The 27928-nt window shown below is 35.5% G+C and overlaps 3 protein-coding genes across 11 annotated transcripts in view; 2 read left to right on the top strand and 1 right to left on the bottom strand.

Moving 5' to 3' along the window:
- LOC105219909 (cyclic GMP-AMP synthase-like receptor) overlaps positions 1-17162 on the bottom strand; it is a 100574-nt gene extending 83412 nt beyond the window's left edge. The window contains exons 1-2 of one of the 6 annotated variants that reach the window (XM_054234250.1): positions 8655-17162; positions 8384-8590 (exon numbers count right to left, since the gene is read on the bottom strand). In XM_054234250.1, the coding sequence (XP_054090225.1) occupies positions 8803-10212 (1410 nt within the window). In that variant the 5' untranslated portion in view covers positions 10213-17162 and the 3' untranslated portion in view covers positions 8384-8590; positions 8655-8802. Of the gene's footprint in view, positions 1-8383 lie in introns of all 6 variants that reach the window. The other 5 variants (XM_054234246.1, XM_054234252.1, XM_054234251.1 and 2 more) reach the window with 5 other exon arrangements.
- A 247-nt stretch (positions 17163-17409) lies between these two features.
- Positions 17410-17963, top strand: LOC105220225 (uncharacterized). The gene is made up of 3 exons (XM_029045695.2): positions 17410-17519; positions 17611-17715; positions 17784-17963. The coding sequence occupies exons 1-3, from the start codon at positions 17445-17447 to the stop codon at positions 17961-17963; spliced, it is 360 nt and encodes a 119-aa protein (XP_028901528.1). The 5' UTR covers positions 17410-17444.
- A 932-nt stretch (positions 17964-18895) lies between these two features.
- Positions 18896-27396, top strand: LOC105220224 (telomere-associated protein RIF1). 4 transcript variants are annotated; one of them, XR_008471907.1, is made up of 7 exons: positions 18897-19089; positions 19147-21570; positions 21709-21787; positions 22711-22901; positions 22970-23430; positions 23543-26634; positions 26931-27396. XR_008471907.1 is itself a non-coding variant. In XM_011196656.3 (6 exons), the coding sequence occupies exons 1-6, from the start codon at positions 19000-19002 to the stop codon at positions 24366-24368; spliced, it is 4068 nt and encodes a 1355-aa protein (XP_011194958.2). In that variant the 5' UTR covers positions 18896-18999; the 3' UTR covers positions 24369-27396. The 4 variants fall into 4 exon arrangements, 2 of the variants coding, with proteins under 2 accessions (XP_011194958.2, XP_011194957.2); XR_008471906.1 differs by having other exon boundaries at positions 23543-26841; XM_011196656.3 differs by having other exon boundaries at positions 18896-19089; positions 22714-22901; positions 23543-27396.
- The last annotated feature ends 532 nt before the right edge of the window (positions 27397-27928 follow it).

The following is a 27928-nucleotide window of genomic DNA, read 5'->3' as shown; positions in this document are numbered from 1 at the left end:
AAAAATTTAAAATTTTCTAATAACACAGCAAATATGTTGCAGAATTTAAAATTAAAGCATGCAACAGTAGCCTGGAAATTGGTGATAAGTTGGAGCAATCGGTATTACATTTTAAATTTCTTCTAATTATATATAAATATATGTGTACAAATTAGACTCTGAAATCTAGGAGTAAAGATAATGTTTCCCTAAGTGATGATGACACTGACACCATGATTGAAATGCCGAGTTGCAGCAGCAAACCAATTAATGAAAGCCCTTCAGCTTCGAAACACTATTGATGCTTGGGAAGAAATGAAAACCATTTACCCAAAACTGTACGGACTTTCAAAAAAGTATTGTCATCTACTTGGTACCTCAGTACCAGCTGAGCGGCTTTTCTCAAAAGCGGGTGAAACTGCGACCGAAAAACGCAATCGTTTGACAACAAAACGTTTATCGAAATTGCTTTTTCTTCAAACTTGGTTGAACAGAGAATAAATTTTCTTGACTTCAATGAATATATTTTCATTTATGCTAAGACAAATGAAGTTTTAATACGATATTTTAATTTTATTTCCGTTTTTGTTTTTGTGTATATACCAACATAATTTGAATGTCTGAAATAATAATATAGTCTCCTATATTTTATTGGTTTTATTTTTACGCAAATTTGCAAAGCATAGTCTTTCAAGTAAGAGGCAATTCTTTTACTTTAAGATTGCTGTACATATTTTGAAAAATTTAATACCATTGTGCTACTTAACTTCAAATATAGGTCATTTTCTCTTTTAGGATATGTCTGGGGCTCTGTGATAGAACATTATAATACAAAATTCGGCGCTGAAACTTGGTGGTGGTCTTTATGCAATTTAGTATTATGTGAAAACATTGGAATTAATCGATTACATTAATTGCAATTACTTTTTATATCTTGCAATTAATCATTTGATTATTTAATCGACTAAAGAAAAAAATTGCCATCCCTAGTCACAACCGAACTTAGCCCTTCCTTACTTGTTATTAATAATTATTATAGATTAATTTTAAAATATTAGCATTTAAGTACAAAGTAAACTTTAATTCTTACAAACATTTTTGTGGCTATTATTAATATTTTGACAAAATTTACATATTTTACAAAAGTTTTAAGTATTGATTGTTTGTTTTATTCTACAATACAAATTAAATGTCACTACTATTACGACTGTTACTCATATTTGTACATTCATTTGTATATACATACATACAAGCTAATTCGACAATATTTTACGTTTAAATTAATAAATTTAGTGCTATTGCGAACGTTTAAAATTTATGAATTAACAATCATAATATTGAAACTGATAAATTGGAAGTTCAGCTTATATACAGTTAGAATTTTCAAAAAATCGATTTTTTTTATTTCATTTTCTTAATGTACATATATTTAAGAATACACACAGAAAATTTCATATCGTTCCGGTGAATATTTTCAAAGTTACGAGCAAATGAAAAATTTGAAAAGGCGTTTTCAGAGTGCTTTCCGTACAAGGTCGAAACTTTAAACGCGTTTTTCTCAAAATGGTGTTTTTAAAGTCGGTGGCCAACATTACTCGAAAACGGCTAGACCGATTAGTCTCAAATTTTAACACGACCTTCTTAAATATATTTTTTAGTAATTAATCGAAGATTTTTTCTCTCCGATAAATATTTTTTTTTATAAACAATTTAAGGCCGAAATTTCGGTGAAGAATCGATTTTTTTTTTTTGAAAAACCGCCATTTTGTCAAAAAATTTTATTTTGCATTATTCCTTCGATTAATTACTAGATTTACAAGCAAATGAAAAATTTGAAAAGGCGTTTCAGAGTGCTTTTCAGTACAAGGTCGAAACTTTAAACGCGTTTTTCTCAAAATGGTGTTTTTAAAGTCGGTGGCCAACATTACTCGAAAACGGCTAGACCGATTAGTCTCAAATTTTAACACGACCTTCTTAAATATATTTTTTAGTAATTAATCGAAGATTTTTTCTCTCCGATAAATATTTTTTTTTATAAACAATTTAAGGCCGAAATTTCGGTGAAGAATCGATTTTTTTTTTTTTAAACCGCCATTTTGTCAAAAAATTTTATTTTGCTTATTCCTTCGATTAGTTACTAGATTTAACATTATTTTAACGAAATCTGTTTGGTTTTTTAATTTCGGATGATCCAGTTCCGAGATATAGTGGTCACCGCAAAACGTCTTTTTTGAGAGGAGCTCCTGGAGATCAGCTGTAGCTCTTTTTCAAATTAATATTTTTACTAGTACTAAGTCTTAAAATACAGTTAAAAGATACCATAATATGTGTATAAATTTTTGGATCAATAAATTAAAAAGTTTTCTCAGAAAAAATTCTGGAAAACTCACTTTTTTTCGGCCGTCTAACTGTATATAACCCCTTAATAATTCCTGTGTAATCAAATCAGAAGCAAGAGGAACAACTTCGGCTCCTCAAAGTTGTTTTTGAGCTCTGTAAATGAATGGCGGCCATGGCGTCGATTTTTAACGTTTCATTATAGTACGTGTATCTCTCTCTTATACATTTCAAAATTAGTGTTAATGAGTTGCTATTCTAACTACCCAGTAAAAAATCTTTGGATTAATACCAAAATCGAGTAAAGAAGGAGTAATGATTTGTTCATCCATTTCGAGCATAATGTGAGCAATAAAGGCATTTTCGTTAGTTTTTAAAAAAATCGTTTGTTTCCTCGCTTTTTGATGGAGGAATAAATGAGCTTTATAAGAATATAGGATAAAGCGTAAAGGCTGATCATAACTGTTAATTATTGTGAAATTCTTTTATGTTCTATAAAAGCGTATTTTGTCAATTTAAATTAGTTTGAATTTTGCAATCGACGCGTCAACGTGAATCTAGTTTCGCGAATATTTGTATAAAATTGTTATGCGGGTAAAAAGTGATAAATTACAGTATAAATATATGTAATAATTTATAAAAAATTTGTGTATATTTATTCTCAAGACGATTAGTGCAAAAATAAATTAAAAAATAGTCTACTATATTGGTCCATCAAAGCCTCCAGATATGAAAGCTAATTTAAAATAAAAACTTCTGTTTTTCGGTAAGATCTGATTTTTTTATATTTCGTTTAAGTAACTAATATATGTTATTTATTTTTTTTCATACTTTCCAGAATCCGTTAAAGAAAACTTTACATCATGTGGGAACTTTACAATCGAAACCGAAAGACCTATTCACTAAAATCTACTCCAACTTTCAATTCAACGTAAATATTAAAATTACCATTTACCAACTATTAACATTATTTTGAATTATTATAACTAATTTTGTTAAGTGAATTAATATATCTTATATCTTAAAAATAAAAAAATTAATAAAAATTTTTAAAAATTTACAACACTGTTTTTTATGTGTCGGATTTCTGCTCTTTTTGGAGACAAAAAAGATTACTCCCTCTGCTCTCGTTTCAGAGGTCAAAAAGAGCTTAAAGAATGCTCGGTTTGTCCTCCATTAGGAGTTCAAAAGGAGTGATCCCTCGTAAGGACATGCTATGTTAAAAAGGAGTAATAAATGCATGGGCCTCGGAGCATTGTGGAGTAATCCATTACTCGCAAAGGAGCGTTCTAAGATTAATCTTTGGATGATCGGATTTTTTACTGCGTACCGAGATTGCCCCTTAACTACAAAAAGTTGGTATTGTGTAAGTGTTGGTAAAAACTGAAAAATTTTGCATGTGTATTGGTGTACGAGTTAGCTCCGTCTTGTAGGGATGGGTTTCACTTCTACCCTTTGAAAATCGAAGATAGCTAGCTCCCTACAAGAAACTGCTAATGGGTTAACCAATACACTTACATTTGTTAAGTCAGTACTGACGGTCAGTTTATGGTTCAATTAACTGTCATTGTGATTGTTGAAAGAAGACAACTACGATTTATAACGCTAATTATAGCATCGCATATGTATGAAAGAAATGACTGAATTATTTTAGTACTGTCACAATTGATGGTCAAATAAATAATAAAATCATAGTCAATGCTTATGGGTATGAATAAGAAATATCTTTCACATTTTGCCAAATCAAATTTTTTTATACCAAAAAGAGACAGCACATATTTTGATATAACTTTCACCGAAGTCATCTAATTTAAAGATTTACTATTATTCTTTGAATTTAAAGAAGTTACGCGTCTTAAAAAAGATTGTTGAGTGAAAATTGTGTAAAAATTTAATCAAAACAAAGAAAAGAATAAAAATAAGATAAGATTAGGTTAGGTTAGGTTAGGTTAGTCTGGTCAGCCTGTAGGCCACGCATAGACCAGTTATGGTCCTTTGCGATACCAGAATGGAGTAGTGATGAGCGATATTTCACTACCGGTGATTTTTTCACTGTGATTGAAAAATCGCTTATAGCAACAGTGATCAATTTTTGTAAATATCAGTGATTTAAAATCGCTATTGCAGTTAAGTAATTTGAGTTCGATCACAGTAGCTATAGAGAAGTTCAGTGCTTTTGTTCTATCACAGTACATATAGGTGTTCAGTAATTCTAATTCGATCACTATAGCAATAACAGTTCAATAATTCTAATTCGATCACAGTAGCAATAGCAGTTCAGTAATTCTAATTCGATCACTATATCAATAACAGTTCAATAATTCTAATTCGATCACTGTAGCAATAGCAGTTCAGTGATTCTAATTCGATCACTGTAACAATATCAGTTCGAAAGTAGCAACATGTAACAATATCAGTTCGAAAGTAACAATCACGGTTCAGTACCAGTATCAGCTCGAAAGGAGCAATCACTGTTTAGTAACAATATCAGTCCAAAAGTAGCAATCACTGTTCAGTAACAATATCAGTTCGAAAGTAGCAATCACTGTTCAGTACCAGTATCAGTTCGAAAGGAGCAATCACTGTTTAGTAACAATATCAGTTCGAAAGTAGCAATCACTGTTCAGTGGTCACAGTAGAAATTTTAGTTGTGATTTTGTTAATTTTGGATACGGTGATTACAAAAGCAGTTAAATGTACCCAAAATGTATTAATTAGTTAATAGTGATTACAAAAGCAGGTAAATTTTGGATATTGTTAAAATTAATAAAAATGTAAATGTAAATAATTAAAAAGAAATTGGAGTACAAATTCTCATAAATTCGTTTTTTTTTTGTTGTGATCGCAATAGCAATAAAAAATCACAGTGATTTAAAAGTAGCAATCACTGAAATCACAGTGATTAAAAAATAGCAATATCGCTCATCACTAGAATGGAGTGCCTTTACGTGTTCCCTGAGTAGTAGTCATCGTTCAGGATGCCTGCACCTGTCGTGAATTTTAATAGTTTATGAGGCTTCACTGACGATATCTCCTCTAACTTATCGTACTGTGGGGCCCCTAAGTACCTAAAACGTTGTCTCGCTAACGCAGGACAAACGCACAAGAGATGCTCCACTGTTTCCTTGGTGCCCTGCTCTTGACATTTTCTGCATTCCTCCCCATCTGACAGCCCCATTTTATAGGCATGCGCCGCTACAAGGCTGTGACCGGTAAGAATGCCAACCATAGTCCTACAGCTCTTTCTATCGAGCTCCAGTAGGAACCTTGTATATTTTTGATCTACCGCTTTGCACATGACTTTTGCAGTTTTACACCCCGGCAGATCCTTCCATCGAGATATGATTCTTCTTGCCATGCACCTGTCTATGTCATCGTATAGAATGTGCATGGGTTTAGCGATGTTGATCATGTTTCCGGGTGACAGCTGTACACCACTCTTGGCAATCCCGTCTACGATTTCGTTGCCCTTGATGCCTTTATGGCCTGGCACCCAGTAGAAGTGTAGCCTCATATTTCTGGCGACCCTCACCACCGCTGCCCTGCTGCTCAGGACACTTTTGGCCGATATTCGACACGATGTTACTGCCTTGATTGCCGCTGGGCTGTCTACGTAGATGTTAATTTTAGAGTATTGGCCTTGTGTGCTGGAGGCTAGCTCTGCTGCCTTCCCAATAGCAAAGACCTCTGCTTGAAATATACTGCAGTGGTTCGGCAGTTTGAACGGTTGTCTTATGCCTAATTCCGGACAGTATATTCCTGCACCTACTCCTTCATCCATTTTTGAGCCATCCGTATAGATATTTAAGGTGTTGCGTGTAGTTACGGTGCCCTTGCGCCAACCATCCTTTTCCATGTTTACCATGAAACCTCTTTCCCAGTTGTAGAATGGGACCAGATAGTCGATACCTGTCAGACTGCTCTTAGCAACCGAGCTGTGTCCGAAGGATCTGTATGTGAATTCACCTATTGCCATCAGTCGACCCGCCGATTTCGCCGCGCAGCTTTCGGCAAAGAGATTTATAGGTGGCAGGTTTAATATTCGTTCTAGAGCAGCCGTTGGGGTGGTTCTTAGGGCCCCCGTTATACATAGCGCTGCAAGCCGCTGAACCTTTTCCATCGGCTTCCGATACGTAGATTTTCTGGTACCCGTCCACCATACCAGAACCCCGTAGAGCAGAATTGGTCTCACTATTGCTGTGTAGCACCAGTGCATGAGAGTGGGAGAAAGCCCCCAGGTAGTGCCAAGCATCTTCCTGCATGCATACAGAGCATTACTGGCTTTCCTCACTCTCTCTTCCACATTGTACTTCCACAGAAATTTGGTGTCCAAGACTACCCCTAGGTATTTGGTACGGTCCTTGAGCGGGAGCTCGGTCCCATTTAGCGAAGGGGGCCTCCATGCAGGTATTTTGTACCTTTCAGTAAACACCAGAAGGTCTGTCTTTTCCGCATTGAGCCCCAGTCCCGCTTGTGTTGCCCAGTTATTGACAGTGCTGAGAGTGCTGGTCATTATACTGCTGACAGTGTACAGACATTTTCCCGTTATTAAGATGGCGATGTCATCCGCATACGCTGTTATCTTGGGAGCTTTGTTTTCAAACTGTTTTAGTAAGTTGCTTACCACTAATTTCCATAAGAGTGGAGATAGCACTCCGCCTTGCGGAGTACCTCTACAGACTTCCTTCGTCACACCATTCTGCTTTTATCTTTCTAGACATCAAGAGGTTTTTCACCCACCTTTGTATGACAGGCTCAACACCCATTGACTCAATACTTCGCAGTATGGATTCCGTAGACACATTATTGAATGCTCCCGAAATGTCCAGGAATGCTCCCAGAGCATATTCCTTGTATTCTAGAGCTTTTTCAATGTTATAAACCAATGAATGGAGTGCAGTCTCCACGGATCTGCCTTTTGTATACGCATGTTGCGATTTGGACAAGCTGCCAGGAGGCGCTGTGTCTCTTATATGTGCATCTAGTATTTTCTCTAGCGCCTTCAGAAGGAAAGAGGTAAGACTTATGGGCCTGAACTCTTTCGAGTAGGTTGGATTGTTTTTACCTGCCTTCGGTATGAAAACCACCCTAGCCTCTCTCCATGAGTGCGGTACATAACCAAACCTTAAACATCCTCTGAATATCACTCGCAACCACGGCACGACCAGCTGCATTGCGTTCTTTAGCATGGCTGGAAAGGTGCCATCCGTACCGGGAGATTTGTAAGAGTCGAAGGAGCGGATTGCCCATTCTATTTTATCCTCCGTGATTATACACTCGGACAGGATAACAGCAGTATTTTCTTCATGTGGAGTGTTAACCGGGTTCTTGCATCCCGGAAAGTGTGCGCTAACTAGAACCTCTAAGGAGTCCCTGCAATTCTCCGTCCACTCTCCGTTGTTTCTGCGAACCAGGCCTGGCGAGGGGGGGCTTTTAGATAGCAGTTTTCTAAGTCTTGCCACCTCATTTGTTCTTTCAAAGCTGCTACAAAAGTTTTTCCAGGACTGTCGTTTGCTCCTGCGCATTAACTTTTTGTAGTCTCTTAACAGATCCTTATATTCATTCCAACATTCCTCGCTCTCCGCTAGCTTGGCCAAGTTGAAGATTTTCCTTACACTGCGTCTACACGATTCGAGCTCCTTGTTCCACCAAGGGGGTCTCGTTTTGCGTTTGGGCCGCAGCATAGAACAAGCGGAATGATAAGCCTTAGTAAGAGTGCTACAGAAGAGATTCACACCATCCTCTAACTCTTGTGGAGAGTTGAACACGCACGGTCTAAGTCTTTTACCAAACAGTATTTGTCGGTAACGTACCCAGTTTGTAATTCTGGGGTTTCTTCTAGCCTCAAGTCTAGCTTTAACCCCCTTTCTAATAGAGAAATGTATATATCTATGGTCAGAGAATGACGGTGTACTTAGCACCCTCCAGTTCTCAACCGTTGTACCACTACTGGTGTAAAGTGTAAAGTCTAGGACGTTTTTCAAGGTTGGTCCTGTATACGTAGGTTCCTCCCCCCGGTTTGCTATCACTAGACTACTCATTAATATAAAGTTTAACAGGGACTCACCTATTGCATTGATGTCTCGGCTTCCCCAAATCGTGTGGTGCGCGTTAGCGTCAGCCCCAACTACCAGCGACTGTTTCCTTCTGCTGGATGTAGCCACCAGCCTCTGGAGTTCTGCAGTCGGTGCCTCGCCGTCATGTGGCAGGTAACAGGATGCAAGGAGTATGAGCTCATCCCTGCAATCCTTTACCGCCACCACCGTCAGATCATCTGTGGAGAGATTTAAGTTAACATGGGAATACAGCTTTTTGCTAACCAGTACCGCCGTTCTTACCTTGTTAGTGACGCTCGGGGTATATGTTGTGTAGTTAGGTGACTTTAGTCCAGCGACCACGTTACCCGATGCTATCCATGGTTCCTGGACTAAAGCCACGTCGTAGCCGCCCTTCTCTAGATTGAGAAGGAGTTCGGCAGATGCGATCTTACTTTTGTGGAGGTTCACCTGAAGTACCGTCAGCTCCTGGTTCATTAACCTTAGAGTACTGATCAGGTGACCCCTCCACCTCCTGCAAGACTAATGAAGTCGCCATTATCTCTTCAATTCCGAGATCTTTTTCGACTTCACCCGTCTCCAGTGTGTTTACATTGCCATCCGCGGGGTGGCGCTTTTTGAGGCGAAGGAATACGCTTCCAACTCCCCACGCCATCTTCCCGAATCTGGCATATAAAATGTCGTCAGCCGCCTTATTGATTTGGAGTATGTAGCTCTGGCCTCCATCTGCGTTTGCAGTTTTAGCTACGCTCAGTACTCTCCAATCACTGGTCGGCACGTCCGGGTTTTGTCGTTGTAGCAGTCGAAGTGCATGTTCCGGGTCTACCACGCGAGGTATCACCACCTTCGCTTTGGGAACCGACGGAATGCTGCTCCGATCCACAACCTCGAGTTTCGCGTCCTTCCACAGGTTTGGAAGCGTTCTCACTGCTTCCTTCACCCATGTCAGCGACGGATCGTCCTTGCATTTAAGGATTTTGACGCCACCAAGCCACCCTGCTCCATGAAACGTTGGCATTGGTGCGCTGGGATCGGCGTCCATCCTCGAGAAGAGCGCTTCTAGTAGCTTCATTTCGACTACTTTCCACCGCTCCTGCGACATCTGTCCCAGCGGGTTACTGCGGTCAATGAGAGCCACGATCAAGTGTCGCTTTGCCACTTCATTAGCTGCCGCCGCTGCTCTGGACGTTGTCGGCTTGTCGTCCGCTCGCTTAACTTTTGGCTTCTCAGCCTCGTCTTTTGTCTTTCTTTTCTTCGTTGGCGCTTTCGGTTCGCTCTCTGTCGACCGTTGCCTCTTCTCAGCAATATGCTCCTCGATACGGTTAGCAAATGCTGAGTTCGAGGCACTGCACCAACTACGTGAGGCAAAGTGCGCGCTGCCGCTTTTCACCTCCTCTCTGGCCCAAGCCAACCGTTTCATCTCCTCTTCACTCAGGTTGGACTTGCCTTCGAGTCGGTTACAAATGCCGACCGCCGCCTTGTATCTCGATTTGGCTTTCAACCCCTCCTTGCTGGGCTTCTTCCGGGGCCCTCTCTTGTTGCCAAAGTTGGAACCCTCGGTCGAATCCTGCGGAGAGCGAAGAAGCTCTTCTTCTTTGTCTGTATTTATGCTCACAGCGCTTTCTGGGTCCGAATCTTCATGGATTGCGGAAACCGCACGCTGCAGAGCTGGTCTGGCAGTAGCATTACAACCACCGCAACCTGCTCCCGTTGCAGTGGAGGTGTGGCCGCTGGCGACACAGCTTGAAAAGTCGCTGTGCCCGCCGGTGGTAGCAGCCTCGTCTCCCACCGACGTTTGGGCTGATATCCCAGCCCGCAGTTCTTCCTTTTTGTCCTCCATTTTGAGTTTTTGTATTCGGGGGTCTCTACCCCTAGCGTTTTATACCTACCGCCAGGTACCTCACTGGCAATGGCTGATGTACTCACGCCTCCACCGCCCTATGAGGATTCATATAGAGCATTCCAACATATGATGATAGATGTGGAGTACATCAGCCTTAGCTAGATGGCGCCTGCCTGCACTGCCGTGACTTAGCTTGTCATAGACCGCTTGAGACCCCAGCAGTGCAGGCAGCGCCACCCATTGCCCAGTCGACACCCGCGCGGAGGATATAGCCAAGAGGAATTTTTGTCGACCAAGATAAGATTAAAAGAAGGACTTTTCAGAACTTACTAACAAAAGAAAAACGGATTTTTGAATCTAAAATAACATGATTTAAAAAAATTATTGAATGTGCTAAAAAAGTGAAACAGTGAAGGAGCAAATAAAATATGTTTAAAATATAAAAAGTGACTGTGTTCCAAAAGAATTAGATATTAGAATCTCCAGGTTGTGATTCATTTAGGCTTAGGGCTTGTACACCAAAGAGGGAAGAATTTGAGACTTCTGCTTCATCTCAAACTCTAGAGGACTTATAAAAAACATTGGGTAAGATAGGAGTTAAAGGTTTGCCACTTGCAGCAAAAATAATTTTTGTTGTTTTTGCAGCAAAGTGGAACACCACATTTGAGTATTTAGTCAGTGGAGTCTCAGTTGGGTATAGTCTACAACGTCATTTTTGACCACATACAACCCAGAACCCATTTTGATAGTACCGTTTCGCATTACCATGTGTAGGAATAAACTTGCGGACTGCTTATTGAGTTATTAGGTTCAATCATGGAGATTCTATTAATGGAATGGAGGAATCTAGCACTAGAAGTCATCAGGGAATTCCCGACATCAAATTGAAGTTTACAACTCTAATGATTGTAATAAAGTAGCCAGGAGTTAAAACAAATGTGACTAAACAACGGTAAAATTGTCTCACATACCACTTTTTCGAGCAAAAGTTTACTTTATACGATTCCATCAGAATGCTCGAAAGATCTCCTCCTCGCATGTGTTTATTATAGGATGCGACAACAACAGGCCTAGGGATCTCCAAATATTTTTTTTCCTGTGCGCTCCAACGTCTGCAATTTCCAATTGGTTCATCTCCCATACAAGACGATAAACAACGCACACATAGATATTATTATTATTGTGATTGATTTCACATTTTTTTTTTCAATTCTAAACGAAACCTTGACACAAAGTTTGAAATTACAGTAAGATTGAGGTTAGCGGAAAAAACCATTTTAATAGGACCAATTTGAGAACACCGAGATAAAACAGAATTCTAATACAGCGCCTTTTTAGAATTTTCAACTGTAAGATGGAATCCTGTTTCCAAAAACTGTCTGTAATTTCAAATGCCTTTGATTATCATTATCATAGAGAATTAAGATACATTTTTTTAATGCTATTATGTTATTTCTGTTCTTTCATTTCAATGCTCTCTGGGTTTTCAACAATGTCCCTAACATCGCTGAAACATCTCCACTGTTTTAATCACTCGAAACATTCCAAACAAACTCCAAATTTTGTTCATTTCACTTTAAGGGGTTATATACAGTTAGACGGCCGGAAAAAAGTGAATTTTCCAGAATTTTTTCTGAGAAAACTTTTTAATTTATTGATCCAAAAATGTATACACATATTATGGTATCTTTTAACTGTATTTTAAGACTTAGTACTAGTAAAAATATTTATTTGAAAAAGAGCTACAGCTGATCTCCAGGAGCTCCTCTCAAAAAAGACGTTATGCGGTGACCACTATATCTCGGAGCTGGATCATCCGAAATTAAAAAACCAAACAGATTTCGTTAAAATAATGTTAAATCTAGTAATTAATCGAAGGAATAAGCAAAATAAATTTTTTTGACAAAATGGCGGTTTCTCAAAAAAAAACATCGATTGTTCACCGAAATTTCGGCCTTAAATTGTTTATAAAAAAAAAATATTTATCGGAGAGAAAAAATCTTCGATTAATTACTAAAAAATATATTTAAGAAGGTCGTGTTAAAATTTGAGACTAATCGGTCTAGCCGTTTTCGAGTAATGTTGGTCACCGACTTTGAAACACCATTTTGAGAAAAACGCGTTTAAAGATTGGGTCTTGTACTTAAAAGCACTCTGAAACGCCTTTTAAAATTTTTCATTTGCTTGTAACTTTGAAAATATTCACCGGGTATGAAATTTTCTGTGTGTATTCTTAAATATATGTACATTAAGAAAATGAAATAAAAAAAAAATCGATTTTTTGAAATTTCTAACTGTATTAACCCCTTAAGATACATTTTTCACTTTTGAACGCATATCTGAAAACAAAAAATTTTTATACTCCCGCAACAAAAATTGTTAAGAGAGTATTACAGTTTTGTTCACATAACGGTTGTTTGTAAGTCATAAAACTAAACGAGTTAGATATTGGGTTATATATATCAAAATGATAATGATCAGGATGACAAGACGAGTGAAATCCGGATGACTGTCTGTCCGTTCAACGGATAATTTGAGTAAGAATTAAGATATCTTAACGAAACTTGGTACATATATTCCTTGGCAACTTGGTTGGTATTGAAAATGGACGAAATCGGACCATTGCCACGCCCACAAAATGGCGAAAACCAAAAACCTATAAAGTTTCATAACTAAGCCATAAATAAAGTTATAAAAGTGTAAAGGATCGCACAAGGAATTGGCATATTTGGATGCAATTTTTTTGAGGAAGTGGGCGTGGCCCAGCCCCCAAATCGGTTATTTGTATATATCTTGCAAAACAGTAAAGCTATAGAAACCAAACTTTCTGCAGTCGTTTCCATTATGTACCCCATCACATACAATGAAAATAGTTGAAATCGGATAATAACCACGCCCACCTTCCATACAAAGGTTAGGTTGAAAATGTCTAAAAGTGCGTTAACTCACTAATGGAAAACGTCAGAAACACTAAATTTTACAGAGAAATTGGCAGATCGAAGCTGCATTCACATTTTTAAACAAAATGGAAAATGGGCGTGGCGTCGCCCACTTATAGGTCAAAAACCATATCACAGGAACTAGAATACAATGAAATTCGGTAAATATTATAATATTTTCTTGACACCCTGACAACACGGATAAAAAATGGGAGAAATCGGTTTACAACCACGACTATTTCCCATATAAATTTTTAATTCCATATGATTCCTTCGCTTTATAATGTAAACATAAGAAACCGATGAAGATAGTGGAATAAAACTTTACGCAATTACTGCTTTGCTACTGGAAAAATTGCCCTCAGCCCTCATATACCATATATCGGACTTTATGCGGAATATATGGGTCAATTTGTGTGTTATCTGAATAAAATCACATCAATAAATTGGGAAAGTATGAAATGTTCGGTTGCACTCGAACTTAGCCTTTCCTTACTTTTTTATTACTACTATGGCCCAACGTGACGCACGGGCAACTTAAAATTATTATAATAATTGGATCAATTCTAAAAAACGTTTGCAAATTTCCGTTCACAAATTATCAATGACGTTAATGCACTATGTCAAAAAAACTATAAGAATAACGGTAAAGAATGTTGTTAACTGTTTTGGTTTTCATTTTTATACATTAACCTATAAGTAACCACTTAAATCAAGTTAAAAAATTTAACACAACTTTTGCTTTAAATCATCAAACTGGTGAAATTGCTCACAGGCAACGTCGGGGTCGAAAGGGTTAAAGTTGGTTCACCTAGGATAGATTTAACATTTGCGTTAGGAAATAGTTCACCTCACTATCTTGAAGAGCATAGTGGAGGGAGCTGGGTTCGGTATGGTATCACAGTTTCCTTTAGACCAGTGGTCGGCAAATTTATTCAATCAAACAATTTATTTTGTGAGAGTGTATGCGTGTTGAGAGCTACTCAACTGACCAAGTGTTATGTTCTACTGGTCCCGAACTTTCTGTGAACCAATTCTGGGTTCCTAACAATCGTTTTTATAATGTACGTTAGTTTTACACATACAATCAATTGTTAATACTGCTTAGAAATGTGTATGAAAATTTTTGCAAAAAAAAAAAAAAAAATCGGTAGTACTACTTCGAATTAAACACACAATTATTAATTATATTACAAACATTTTAAATGCGAATGAAAATTAATCGTTGTGTTTTTATGAACTGACTTGCAAAAATAATAAACAACTAATAATCTAAATAGAAATATATGTATTAATATATATAAAAGCATTGTCTTTTGTGTTCATACATGCGTGCGTACAATCGGCCATACGTCCTGCTCGCTGTGAAGCAGGGATAAAGGGATGTCCAACTTATTCCAGTGTGAGCGCGCCTCAAAATTTGCGTTTTTTATAACATTTTGCATTATTGCCAGATCAGACAAAATACTAATTTTTGGGCATTTAAATTAAAATACCCAACATTTATTATGGTTAAAAATTATTATATACTGAATGTTTAATATAAAATAACTTATTTCAGTTTCATTTAGTGATAAAATGGTATATTAAAATAGCCGGTTTTCGAAGTTTCAGTAATAAATATGGTCAATTATTAAGTATCAACTGAAAATAAATCAATTTCTTTTATAATTTTCCATGAAAAATTAGTTTCTCGCTGCTGCAATTCAGAAAAATATTCTTATACCACTTTTAAATTACGCGTTTTCATTTATATTTATTGTTTTAAGTTCTTATTAGTGATCTTGCAAGGCGGATAAAAATGTCTCCATCGATTTATTTTTTTTGCAACATTTCAATATGGCCTTTCCAGTTTCCCAATTGCGAAACGTCAAAACCTCCTCATCTCGACAAACTGTCAAAGTTTAGGTGGTTTTGACGTTTACAATTGCGCTCTCACTTCCAGTGATATGAGAGTTGTACATCTCTTTATCTCTGCTGTGAAGTCAGCAAGCAACTGACCTGACATCGCGTCTATGTTGTAAAAATGATTGCAAGTACGTGTGTTTCACACGTACACTCAGTGTGCGCTCAGAGAGCGCTCCGCGGGCAATGGGCTGCCGATCACTGCTTTAGACTGTATGCACTTGGTTAATTTAGGAGTCACTAAAAAATTACTGGAGTAGCTTATTAAAAAAGCTGATGCCAAAATTATTAATAAAAAACTTAATTATATTGCTCAGTTTATTCCTTCGCAATTCGGTCGTATAGCTAGGAGCTTAAATCATGAAATAAATCATTGGAAGTCTCCTGAGTTTAGGCAATTTTATTATACAATGGGATATTTTTGTTAAAAGATTGTGTTAATAGTGACTTATATTACCACTTTTTACTGCTACATAGTGGCATAAGGCTTCTCTCAAATGAAAGATCCTGCAGAATTGAGGCAGATATACACAGGTCAATAACTTTTAAATGAGTTTGTTAATTATTTTGGAACCATATATGGTCCAGAATGTGTTAAACAATTTGGCCCCTTAGATTCTTTTTCAGCAAATTTAAAATTTATATGTAATTTCTTTAAAAAAAATTTATAACAAGCCAAACAAGGTTTAGCAAAAAATATTCTTACGCCTCGATGAAAGGCAAAAATTTAACGGTGATTTGAATAGGTCATCGAAAATAGGATCATTCGAAATCAATTACACTAAAGAGAAGGATTCTTTTTGATTTAGTAAAAAAATTTAAAACTATTTTAGTCAAAAACCATTCGAGTCTGCCAATAGTTTAGGAATTGTTTTAGCTAATCGGCCCTATTCCCGTTTTCGTTTTAATAGTCGTTTCTAAGTCGTCGTCGTTCTTATCGTCGTTTCGTTCCTAAATTGGTATTCTTGAAGTATATCGTAACGCCTAAGATAATTATCGAAATTTGTCTACATATTTTATATAGTATACTTTAAGGCGCTCTTTTCCCATATAAAAATTTCTTTCTTATGTAACGAGACAAATTTTTAAAGCAGTCCTTAATGGATTTTATGCTATTCTCTATTTACTCTAAACAACGTTATCACTGTAATTATTGTACTTACGTACAACAATGTTAGTCTTCCATCTTTATTTGATTTTTTAAAAGAAGTAGTGGTGACATCTGCGTCCTCCCAACTTTCTTCTAAAATATGTTATACTTCCAGCGTCTCATGCTCCTTGCTTCTGGCTAATCCGACTACTCTACATAGTGGTTCAGCCAAAGGAGACATGGGTAGGTGTTTATTAACTCCTCGTCTTGTTGGAGTACTATTTTTTTCTTCGTTTTGAATTTTTAGACCTTTCATATCTTAAATATACTCTTAGATATAAAAATGCAATTTTATTAATGCCAACAATTTCCGACGCGAGAAAGCGGTGGAATGGATTTAGTTTTTTTTTTTTTTGAGAAAAAAATATCCCACCCAAGAAATCGAAATTTAAAGGATTTATCCCTTTTCTAAAGTCCTTGGCATATGCAGGATATTTTTCCATTTCAGAAATTAAAATTTCAAACTGTTTCCGATTTGGAATTTTCATCTTCACTTCAAATATTCCTTCAAACAACCGCGTCGTTTCTATGACGCTCACAATTATAGCAACGACAAAAAACGACTGTTTCTATGTCGTTTCTATAGTCGTTGCAAATTGGGGAATCTCAATTTATTTTCGATAAATGTCGTTAACGCCAACAGGAATGCCAAATAGGCGTTCTTAAGTCGTTTTAAAACGATAACGACAACGGGAATAGGGGCGAATATTTTAAGTGATGATTTTGTTGAAATTTATATAGAAGATATATATAGATGATATGTAAGTATTTTTGCATTCCTCATGGAGAAGAGTTTCTCCTCATTATCCTATTGCATCATCTGTTTCACGATTTTTCGCACCAATCCGCACATTATTTTAAATAAATGAATAAACATAAATACAAACAAAAAAATAATAAAAACGTTTATTATACATGAGTTTCAATACAAACAATTTGTTTGATGGCTCAATGTTCCAGGACAGTCAAGTGCAAAATAGTAAGTACAGCATTACTCTATAATATTGTTTAAAAATAAACATATATATTGTTTCAGCTCCATTATTTCAATCGCTGATACCCAAAAAGCGATGTAAAACTAATGAGAATGAAGCGACTACATCAACTCCTTTGAAGCCAAAGGAGAATCTACCACCTGCTACACAAAGCAATGCTAATTTCTATATTTACTTATTCTGCTTATATTTTTTTACTTTAGATTTGAATGTAATTAATTATTTTACCTTATTTCAGAAATGATAGCTATACTAAAAGAAATTTTGGATAATCAAAAGGAATTTTCGGCAAAGGTACAAAGTTTAGAACAAAATGTAAGAAAATATTCTCAAATAAATTATCAAATGCTCAATTATTGTTACATGTCATATCCATTATAACATATGGCTCTTTCCCTATCAATAGCAAAAAGTTTTATTTCAAAAAATTGTCTCCTTGTATGAAGGCCAAGAAACGATCGCATTTAACCAAGGATTAATGAGCCGTCAGCTGGAAGGTATTGAAAACAAAGTAAGTATTTGCGTATTTATTAAATAATATAAGTTTAAATACCATAACTTTCATTTACATATATTAAGTCTTTAGATAAATCGGGAACTCTGGCACAAAGCTCACTGCCAAGAGAATGTAAGATTTCAATCAATAACATAGAGCAGTCGGTGAGTCTCATGACGGGAGAATCGAAAGACAGTGCACTCGATGAGGTTGCAAGCCTTCTCCCTATACAATCGCTTGAGGCAATACTTGAGGTGGAGTAAAGGCTAACAAACCCCGAATTCGTGCAAGCAATGGTAAAAATACATTATAATTTAAATAGCATCAAAATTGTTAATTACATTTATTTATTACTAGCTGATCGCTCCGGCTTCGCACGGATTTAAACAAACATTTTAAAAGTATAAAGTTATTATACACTACCAGACAAACAAATATTTCAAAAGTTAATAGGTTTTACGCACATGTACACAATCTCCCTTACATATGTACGTACTTTCCCGTTTATTGCGTGACGTCATTTAAAAAAGTAAAATTTCGGGCCCGCATTGCCATTAATCGAAGATATGAAATAAGCAAAATGTGTATTATTTCTTCATGATTTAGCTATGAAGAAGAAAACTAAGTTTTTCTATATATTTATTTTCAATTTCTATTTATTTACAATATAATTTCAGTTAATTTGAACTAGTCACCTTTTTATTTTTTATAATTTTCTTTGTAATTGAAATGCACTATTTTTTTTTGAAGTAGTCACTTTTTTATAATTTATATTGAATTACATTACTTCTTCTTTAAATGTGCATACATATGTACATATATGTATAAAATATTAATATTAAACTTTAACACGTTTTTGAAAAACCAAAATAAAACAATTTTGAACAATAAAATGTATCATCTATGATAAATTTATGGTCAGTACTGACCCTGTAAAAGACATGAGAGTGAACAGTACAGATGTATAGTTCATTAATTCCAAATAGTAATGTGTTAGAAACATATGCACTCTCATATGTTTTTTGACGCTGCTCTTAAGAAATTGATATAAACATTGTTCTACGTGCTGATGAAATTTTGATCAGCTTTGACTGTCATGTGAGCGGTCAATTGAATGGCACTATTCTTCCAGAGCTGTTATTTAATTTGATTCAATGAATTATGGCATCTCTGATTGTAACGTTAACTTGGCATTACTTACAAACGTCAAGATTATTAAACATATCCAGAAAATGTTTGGCGCGCGTAAAATAAGATTATATGTGGAAACGTAAGCTGACAATAACATAGCCTTCTATAATGGATTCTAATTTAGGTCGTGGATTTTATGAGGTTTATAATTCCTCGAAAGAAATACTAAAAAATAACCAGAAACACTTGTATTGTAATGTAAGTATAATGCTTTATATTTGGAATAGTGAAACTAAACATATATTTCATTTTCAGATGTTGGATCTGCTTGCCAACACGAGTAAAAGTACTCCTTCTTCTGTAATTGGAAAGATTTTACCCGAGGATGATTTAGTTCGTTTTTGGGTAGAAGATATACTCCCGTTGGTTTTCGATGCCAACTCATCAGTGCAGGGGAGTGCTGTATCAGCTTTGGAACAAGGTTTATTAACTTTAGAAATTGGAAATATTCCAAATTGCGCTTGTTGGAATAATGTAAAAAGTGTAATTGTGAAAGAATTAACTCCACGAGTGCACCAACTTCGAGAAGACCGAAATCAATATTGGCATCGAATTTGGTGTATACTTGTTCGTTTGTTGGATCGTGAAATCTTAAAGAGTGCTAGCACTATAAATTTGTTTTTATCAATTGTTGAGCTTGGATTTCGTAGTTCAGATAATTCTGTAAGAGCAGAAGCGTTTACGTGTTGGCATCTTCTTATTCAAATATTTGCTAATCATAATCAGTTAACATCGCCCAAACGGTTAAAACTCGTTTGTATTCCTCTAAAATCTTCACAGTCTAAAACACCCTATGTCGCCGCAGTAAAATTACGTATTTGGTGGTATTTGATAACATGTTTGGGTCCTCAAAGTGAAGATAACTTTGAGAATGTTGTGGAAGCATTTTTAATATTTTGCTATGGCTCGCCATCAAAAAGCAATCTAGGCATAGCCCAGCAATACATTTCCGTACGAGAATTGGCTTTGACGTGCTTAGCAGCAATACTATGTAATCCACAGGATGAATTTGTACAAAGATTATTGCGAGAATACGAATTAGAAACTTTTGGTCAAAGTACGCCATTGATAACTTCAAATATTGTAGCGAATCATTGGAAATCTATATTTTATGCTGTTTTGGAAGCTTCAAACTTACTTGTCGACAGTGAAAATCGTAGTGATATTGAACAGCGACTACTAAATATTCTGACAAAAAATTCCACTCGCATAATGATTAATAACGATGATGGTGAATCATACGAGTACTATTGTTTTGGCTTAATGCAAATGATGGCGAAAAGTAATCGTCCCTTAACAATAGCAGCTAACGTAATTGCAACTGAAGGACTTCGCTTATCACGTTCGATTTTGGATTTTGAGAATTACATAAAAATAATACAATATTTGGTAAAATTTTTAACGTCCGGAAGAGATTATATATTTCCTAATATTATTCAACAATGCGCTTCTAAAATATCTAATTTAGATGTATTTCTACCTAAACAACTTTGTTCGCGTGCTGTGGAGGCTTTAGCTGATTATTTCATCAGTACACCAAATGATGAAGGTTTTGAATATTTTGAAGTAAAATTTCTTATGTGGCGTAATATCTCATCGGAAATGGAAAATTTGATAAGACACAACTCTTTTGGACGCTCTGCAGAAGAGTTCGTTAATACATTAATATCATGGAGTTTATGGCCCTTACGCATGGTTATAGAATTTACTGGACATCGCAATAATTCTATTTTTGATGAACAGTTTTATTTTCTTTGGCATAATTTGATACAACTTACGGAAAACACTACTGCTAGATCACAACATTTGACGGAAATAGCGAAAGTTCTAGAAGAAATTTTAGATTCTGGTTATGAATCTGAAGTTTTTATTAATCTATTTAATGCATATACAGATGAAATGATTAAACACGACTGCAACAGTTATTCGACACAATTTGAACAGTTATTTGCTCTTCTACGTAAAGTGTTTCAAAAACAAATAACAAAAAGGGAAAAGGAAAAGTTGCTTACAATATTGCGATGTGTTCTTCACGGTTTAAAATTACCTGAAAATTGTTCCCTGATTGAGTCAATTAAAGGTACACTTAAAGATGTTATAAAAAAATCGTCAAAAGATGGTGTAGATTCAAAGTTTTATGAGGAGTGGAAGAACTCTGTTATAAATATAACACGAGGTTGCATGAGCAAAAATTTCGCAACTCAGGTTTTAGACTTATTTAAAGATGATGTGTATGTCATTATACCATCGGTGTGGAGCCTAAAGCCGGAAAAATTGACAGATAGACAAAAGGAGCGCATAGCCGAAAAAACGAGTATACCAGCATTATATAACGATATGAGTCAGTCACAGGATTCCTTGATACAACCTTGGACACCCAAAAAAATAGTTATAGCTAAAGAGGATCAAAGCGAAATTGTTATAGAAGATCCGTATATGCGACAAAAGCAAAATATAGAAAACAATACATTTCGAGTACCGAATTCTAGTTTGGATCCAAAGCATCGGAATATTGATTCAATATTTTTAACGCAATCCAATAGCAAAATCAAAAATAATTTTGAAAATCTTCCTAACAGCACAACGGATAAATGTATTGAACGATCCGTTACAGATATTCAAAAAGTAAATTCACCATCACTTCAACCAATTGAGTTAGGCAACATTGATAATAAACAGGTAAATGATATTTTAAAAACTATAATATCTTGTAAGAACAGTTGCGAAAGAACAGTTATTATATCAATATAAAATTTTTTTTTTCAGTAGAATTAGTGCAGTGATTAAAAATTTTGTTAAGTAATGCGTTTATTCCAGGTTAGCGAAATCACCGAGGAAGTTTTGACCATAAATAATGTGAATCCAAATTTGTCGAATATAATAAATCATGAATCAAGTAAGTACAAAAGAAATTACATACTAATATGTTTTGAGTTATTTGTTAGGTAAATACAAAATAGGCTCAATAGCAAAGTAATTTCTAAGGTTATTCTTTCTGTATAAAAATATAAAGTAATAAAATGGCCCAACAGATATTACACACCATATTTGATTAAGTAATGCATTCAAACACTTTTGCATTTTCACACTCTCAACCAAACTTCCTGATAGTTTCGCAAAATTCCTAAAAAACTACATTTTATTGAGACAATTTAAGTTCCTTGAAATGTTCATGGTGGTCACTTATCACCAACCTAAATATAGCCAGATAAACTAGTTTTTATCTTCAGAATTACATCTGAAATTGTCAAATATTTATAAAAAGTTATGTACGTTTGTAATTTAATCTTGAATTTGAAATGTTTCAATTCTATAAGAATAGAAATAAAAATATTAAGATTTATATATATATATATGTATATATAGCCGTGTGTTAGGTCACTTTTGGGTCAAAAACCATATCTCAGGAACTTCTCCACCTATTTCAACCGAATTCTGTTCATAGTATTTTCAATGCAACTTCGATGTTGCAAATTTAAAATTGGTGAAATCGGTTCGAAACACGCTTCCCAAATAACTCATTTTTGGGTTCAATCTGATTCTTTCACCCGAATTCTGTTCATAGTATTTTCAATGCAACTTCGATGTTGCAAATTTAAAATTGGTGAAATCGGTTCGAAACACGCTTCCCAAATAACTCATTTTTGGGTTCAATCTGATTCTTTCACTTTGCAAAATAACAACCAATGAAGATATCGGAATAAAAATTTGTACCAAAACTGAAACCGACATTAGTCCTCCTTCCTTACTTGAAATTTTTAATCGTTACCTCGACTAGCAATAACAGAAAAAATAATTTTTAATTTATTTTTTGTTTAGAAGAGTGTCTAGCACAATCTCAAAAAAGTGCGCTCGAGGAAATATCAAAGTCGCAAGCAAATTACACGGAGCAAGATCACCGTATAGACTCCGTAGAGAGTAATAACGCTGAATTGACAAATCATTGTTATGGAGCAGACGCAGTGAAGGAAATTTCACCTAAACAAACAGTAACTAAAAACTCTCTATTAGTAAGTTTATAAAGCCTACATATGTATATGTTTGATTTCATCATTGTTTTTTCTTATAACTTATATAGTTATCACCGCCTGATCGCAAACTAACGAATAATAACACTAGCCCCAAGTTACGCCCTAAGCCACCAGCACACCTTACGGGAAGAGGTGCGCAATTAATAAACATGATACGCAATAGAAAAATAGAAGTACAATCACCGCAAACACCGATGCCAAGATTATTTGTAGCTAAAAATGACAGTATAGATCGTACAGCTTCGGATTTGGAAATGGTTGGCGTCGAGAATTCATCAACACCACTACATAACAAAGATATTTTAACGTTCTCTAAAAGGCTGCCTTCTCCATCCGCCAGCCCTTCAACAAGTATTTTGAAGAGAAATATTCGTAGGGAAAGTCTCGAAGATATCACATTTGAGTCACCAGCATGTAAAAAGAAGAGAGTTAGTTTTCATGATCCGCCAGTATCAGTTACTAAGGAATATATAAAACATAATGACGAGAACAAAACCAAGCCTAAACGGTAAGTTCTATGTTCAATATATTTATATGGTTTCGTAGTTATAAAAATATAAGAAAAAACCCCAAATTTATATTTTCATCATAATATTCAATTTATTATTAAATCGTTTTAGCTGCCTGAATATGGATAAAATACAACCAGGTACCGAAAAATGTCTGGAAAATAAATATTCCCTTAAACGGAGAAGTAAATTAGATAGCATGATGGAGATTGAAAAATTTACAATCCAACAATCTAACAAGTCACAAGGTCATCCGACAAATACTGGTATTAGCACCGACGAGTTGGAAGATGACAACGTGTGTGGTATGGATCTTTCCACTGAAGAAAATGGGACCATTGTAAAATTTATTCCAGAATATCCTTCGGGTAGCGGTAATCAGAAACCAACGAAAGATAGTTCAGATGTAGCGGTTACCGACAATTTACTTGAAAGCGTAATCCAAAATCATACTTTTGAAGAAATATTGCAAAAATATTTAGATTGTGGCAAAGACTCAAAATTGAAGTTCTATGGCACAGTAGCCAAGATGATATCGAGGGGTATGAGTGAGGATTCGAAAATAAAAGAAACAATTCTTGAAGCACTTTCGGAAAATCATTCCAAAGACTTCTTAGACCATGCCATAAGAGAAAACCTTGCTTCCGTCGTATGTGATAGACTGAATTTACCTTCAGTTATAGAATATGTCTGCGAAAAATCCAAAATAAATACGTCTTGTCGAACGAATATTTTCTCACAATTACCAGATATTCTTAAATATTGTAAACAAGATGCTGAGCGCCTAAAAGTTGTACAAACAATATTAAGTTGCATTAGTTTAAAGGACTCGGATGTTTTAGATCTGATTAATATTTTGCTACGCGTACGATCTATGAATAAGCCAAATTTAGCCACTGTATCGGAAGCAGCAATAGATTCTTCATCTAACCTATAAAATTTAGCTTTAATGTATTGTTATGTTAAATGTTACAAGATTATAACACACGGTATAAGAACAATATAATTTCTTGTTTGGACCAAAATGTATTTGATTAAAAGTGTGATTAAGCAAACGTTGATAGCGTGCTGAATTAGTTCATAAAAAAATAAATGGGTAGACTACTTTTTATTTCGGTCTTAGAATTGCACGTATGCGTTTATATAAACGAAACGACAGTAGTTGTTCAGATTCACTTGCCTCGTGATGGCCGCAAATTTCTCAATTAGATATACAGTAAAGTTTAATATGTATGTGAATCATACAATAATGTATTATTGAGTAGTAAATATTTGAGTCTGAATTAGAAGGCAAGTTCGTTGCCTTGTTTACCTTTATATCATGGTATCCAGAATAAGATTATACTGTTGTTGCGCGCACACCCTGTTAATCTATTTCAAAGGATGGCAGTGCTTGGAGAGCCGCCTGACTATTACTGATGATGGCAATCAGTTCCTGTCCAATATGACCTCAGCACTTTTGCTAATAGCATAGACCTCAGCTTGAAAAATACTGGGGAATGGTCCCATGGGCACAGTCAGCCTGAGGTGTGATCCCGTTAACCGGACACCTATTCCATCTGCAGTCTTAGACCCGTCCGTGAATGAATAAAGTTTCATACCTTACTACAGAAAAGCTGAAATATATTTTGTAAGTTACTATGCTCGTTTCAACGCATAAATTACAGAATTAGAGAACTTCCTTATAGAACTGTCTTTAGAAACTAAGGGCAAATTGTCGATTTTAGAGCAGACGATTTTAATGCATGGACGATTGCTTGGGGTAGCATAAGTACAAACCGTCGGAGGTGTCTAATCATAGTATTCCTGAGTCAAACGAATCTTGTGATAATAAATAATACACAACACCTACCAAATAGGAAATAAGGGTTCTATATTAGTACTAATGTTTTCTAATGGTTTGTTCTCCAGAGTAACGAAACCCCACAGGAGAACATCTCCAATATAGTCCGATATATATACTGTCGCAATATATTGATATAGTTTTATTAAGAAAACACACAATTTGACCCAATATTCGGCATAAAGTCCACTATAAAAACGAAAATCATCATATATAGTATACGAGGGGTGGATTTCTTAACCGATTTCACTCATTTTCACCACCAATGTACACTATATCCAGGACTATAAGCTCACTTACATTGGTTAAGATATTTCCAATTTTAACCGATTTGTAACATATTAAACACATCGAATTTTTGAAAAACCTAAAATTAGGTATATGGGAGGTAGGGGAAGTTTTGACCTGATTTTATAAAAGAAAAATAGTTAAATTAAAATAAGCAAAGAAAAATATAAAGTGGAAAAAGCCATTGCAAAAGCATAAGTTTGCGAAGGAATACATGAGTTATGAGTTGGACCGATAGAAATGTGATTTTTCCTAACGAAAAAAAATTAATTTAGAAGGACCTGATGGACTCAGTTATTACTGGCATGATCTGAGCGAAAATAATCCCCCTAGAATCAGCCTTAATTTCGTGAGTTCATCTGTAAAGATATGGAGTGGCTGGATCTGAACAGAAGTATATTGAAAAAGTTAATTGACTCGATCCTGACCAGAAGTTTCCAAGTAATTGTTAAGGATGGAGGTGCCACTGCATATTAAGTGCGCAAAAATTGAGAATCTTCTGTGTAGACCAGATAACTATATGAGTGCATAATTTCATTACACAGAGTAAACTTGCTTCAAATGCAATAGCGGTGGCCACTCACACTTGCTATTGCATAGTACTTGTATTTGTTTTACACACTTGTTTTTGATTTTCACTGACTTACTCTGAACACTCGTCACCAGTACCGTGTACTTAAATATTTGCTATTGTATTTTTTTGTTTGCTTAAGTTTTTTGTGCGTTGCTTACTAGTAACAGCAAACTTTTTTTTTTTATGTACGTTCCTGTTAATTGCAACATTTTCGCTGGACACTTCGCAAAAACATGTGGGAAGAAACCTACATCAGGAAGCGTAAAAAGACATACTGTACATACATACAAAATAAACCAAATAAAAATAAAGGATTGACTAACATATACCTAGTCTGAATATATGCGCTCTCTTGTACAAAGTGAATCAATCCGTACATTAGTACGGTGGGTACGGCCCATCCGTATGGGGAGCGGCACTGTTACACAAATCATTAGGCGAAAAGACGAAAAGCGGAAGCAAGAAAGACAAAGAAGTGTCAGAAACGAATGCCGAAAGGTAGATAGACCCACACGCTAATCAGAAACATACAAGTAGAGCCTCTGTGTGGACACATTGTTTTAGAGAATACCTACACAAATATATAACAATAAATAAAAATAAAAAATATAACAATAATAACAATGAAGCTGGCTGCTCTTTCTATTGTAATGGAAAAACGAAAACGCATTGCACATTGTATTATATTCAAATGTAGCATAACATGTTGGTGGATTGCTTATACTATTAATACCTCATTATATGACAATACTTATTTTAATTTGCAATTAACCGGCTTTTTGTTCAATATCCAGCGTATGTACCATAACGAACGCATTGCCATCATGTGTGACAGCCAAGCGGCACTTAGAGTGATCACTTCGTATAAAACAGAGTCCAGTTTTTTTAGGAAACGCGACTTAACATTAACTGTATCAACATATAACAGCGTATACCTGGGTGCCTGGACACAAAGGGATAGCAGGGAACGAACATGCCGACGAATTAGCTCGAACGGCTGCTGCACCAAAACTGCTGGGCCCAACAAATTTTGTTTGGGACTTAGCAACCTAATTGAGGAGCGCAACGACTCGCTTACACCTAGCACCATTCGGGTATTCATCAAAGTGCTGGGACTAATGAAGTCAATGTAGATATCGGAAGAGCAAAATAGACCATAGGTCGCAATGTATTCCTCTATACTAACTCTATTATATTCGAGTGTATGAAACTTACTTAATATGTAAACATTTAAATAATTTTTATTTTTTTGAAATTGTATCATATTTTGAATCATTTCATTTAGCCTATTATAGGTTTATCCCTGGAATATGCATATTCGCAAAACAAATTTCAGCTGTAATCAATTGGTCACTTCTCTGATTGCCATCTTTGGGCGCTGCTCGCCTGTCAAAAATTTTACATTTGAAAGCAACAACAAAGCTATCTAGTTGAATTCGTTCGTACAGGAGAGTATGCGGATAGCTGATTAAAAATGCTATCACCGCTTGCCGAGTGCAAGTTTTGTTTTACATATGTAGACTATTCACAATGGTAAAAACGACTCAAAGGACAAATTTTTGACAAAAATTACAATACAAATATATATTTTTGTTGTTTTTAATTTGAAATACATTTTAATTTTTGAAATAAAATGTAAGCCATAAACGCAGTTCGAAAAAACAAAGAGATAAAAAAAATATTTTTGTGCAGATTTAAGTATTTCTCCACCCAAGAAGGGGGTGCCAGCGCAGGCTTGCACCATAAGTGCTGCCTGTCTGTTTGAATTGCAGGATAGTATGCTCTTTTGGGT

Source organism: Zeugodacus cucurbitae, chromosome 6 (genome assembly GCF_028554725.1).
Source record: "Zeugodacus cucurbitae isolate PBARC_wt_2022May chromosome 6, idZeuCucr1.2, whole genome shotgun sequence".
Taxonomy (NCBI): domain Eukaryota; kingdom Metazoa; phylum Arthropoda; class Insecta; order Diptera; family Tephritidae; genus Zeugodacus; species Zeugodacus cucurbitae.
The sequence above is the reverse complement of the archived record's forward strand: the minus strand, read 5'-3'. Positions and strand labels throughout refer to the sequence as shown.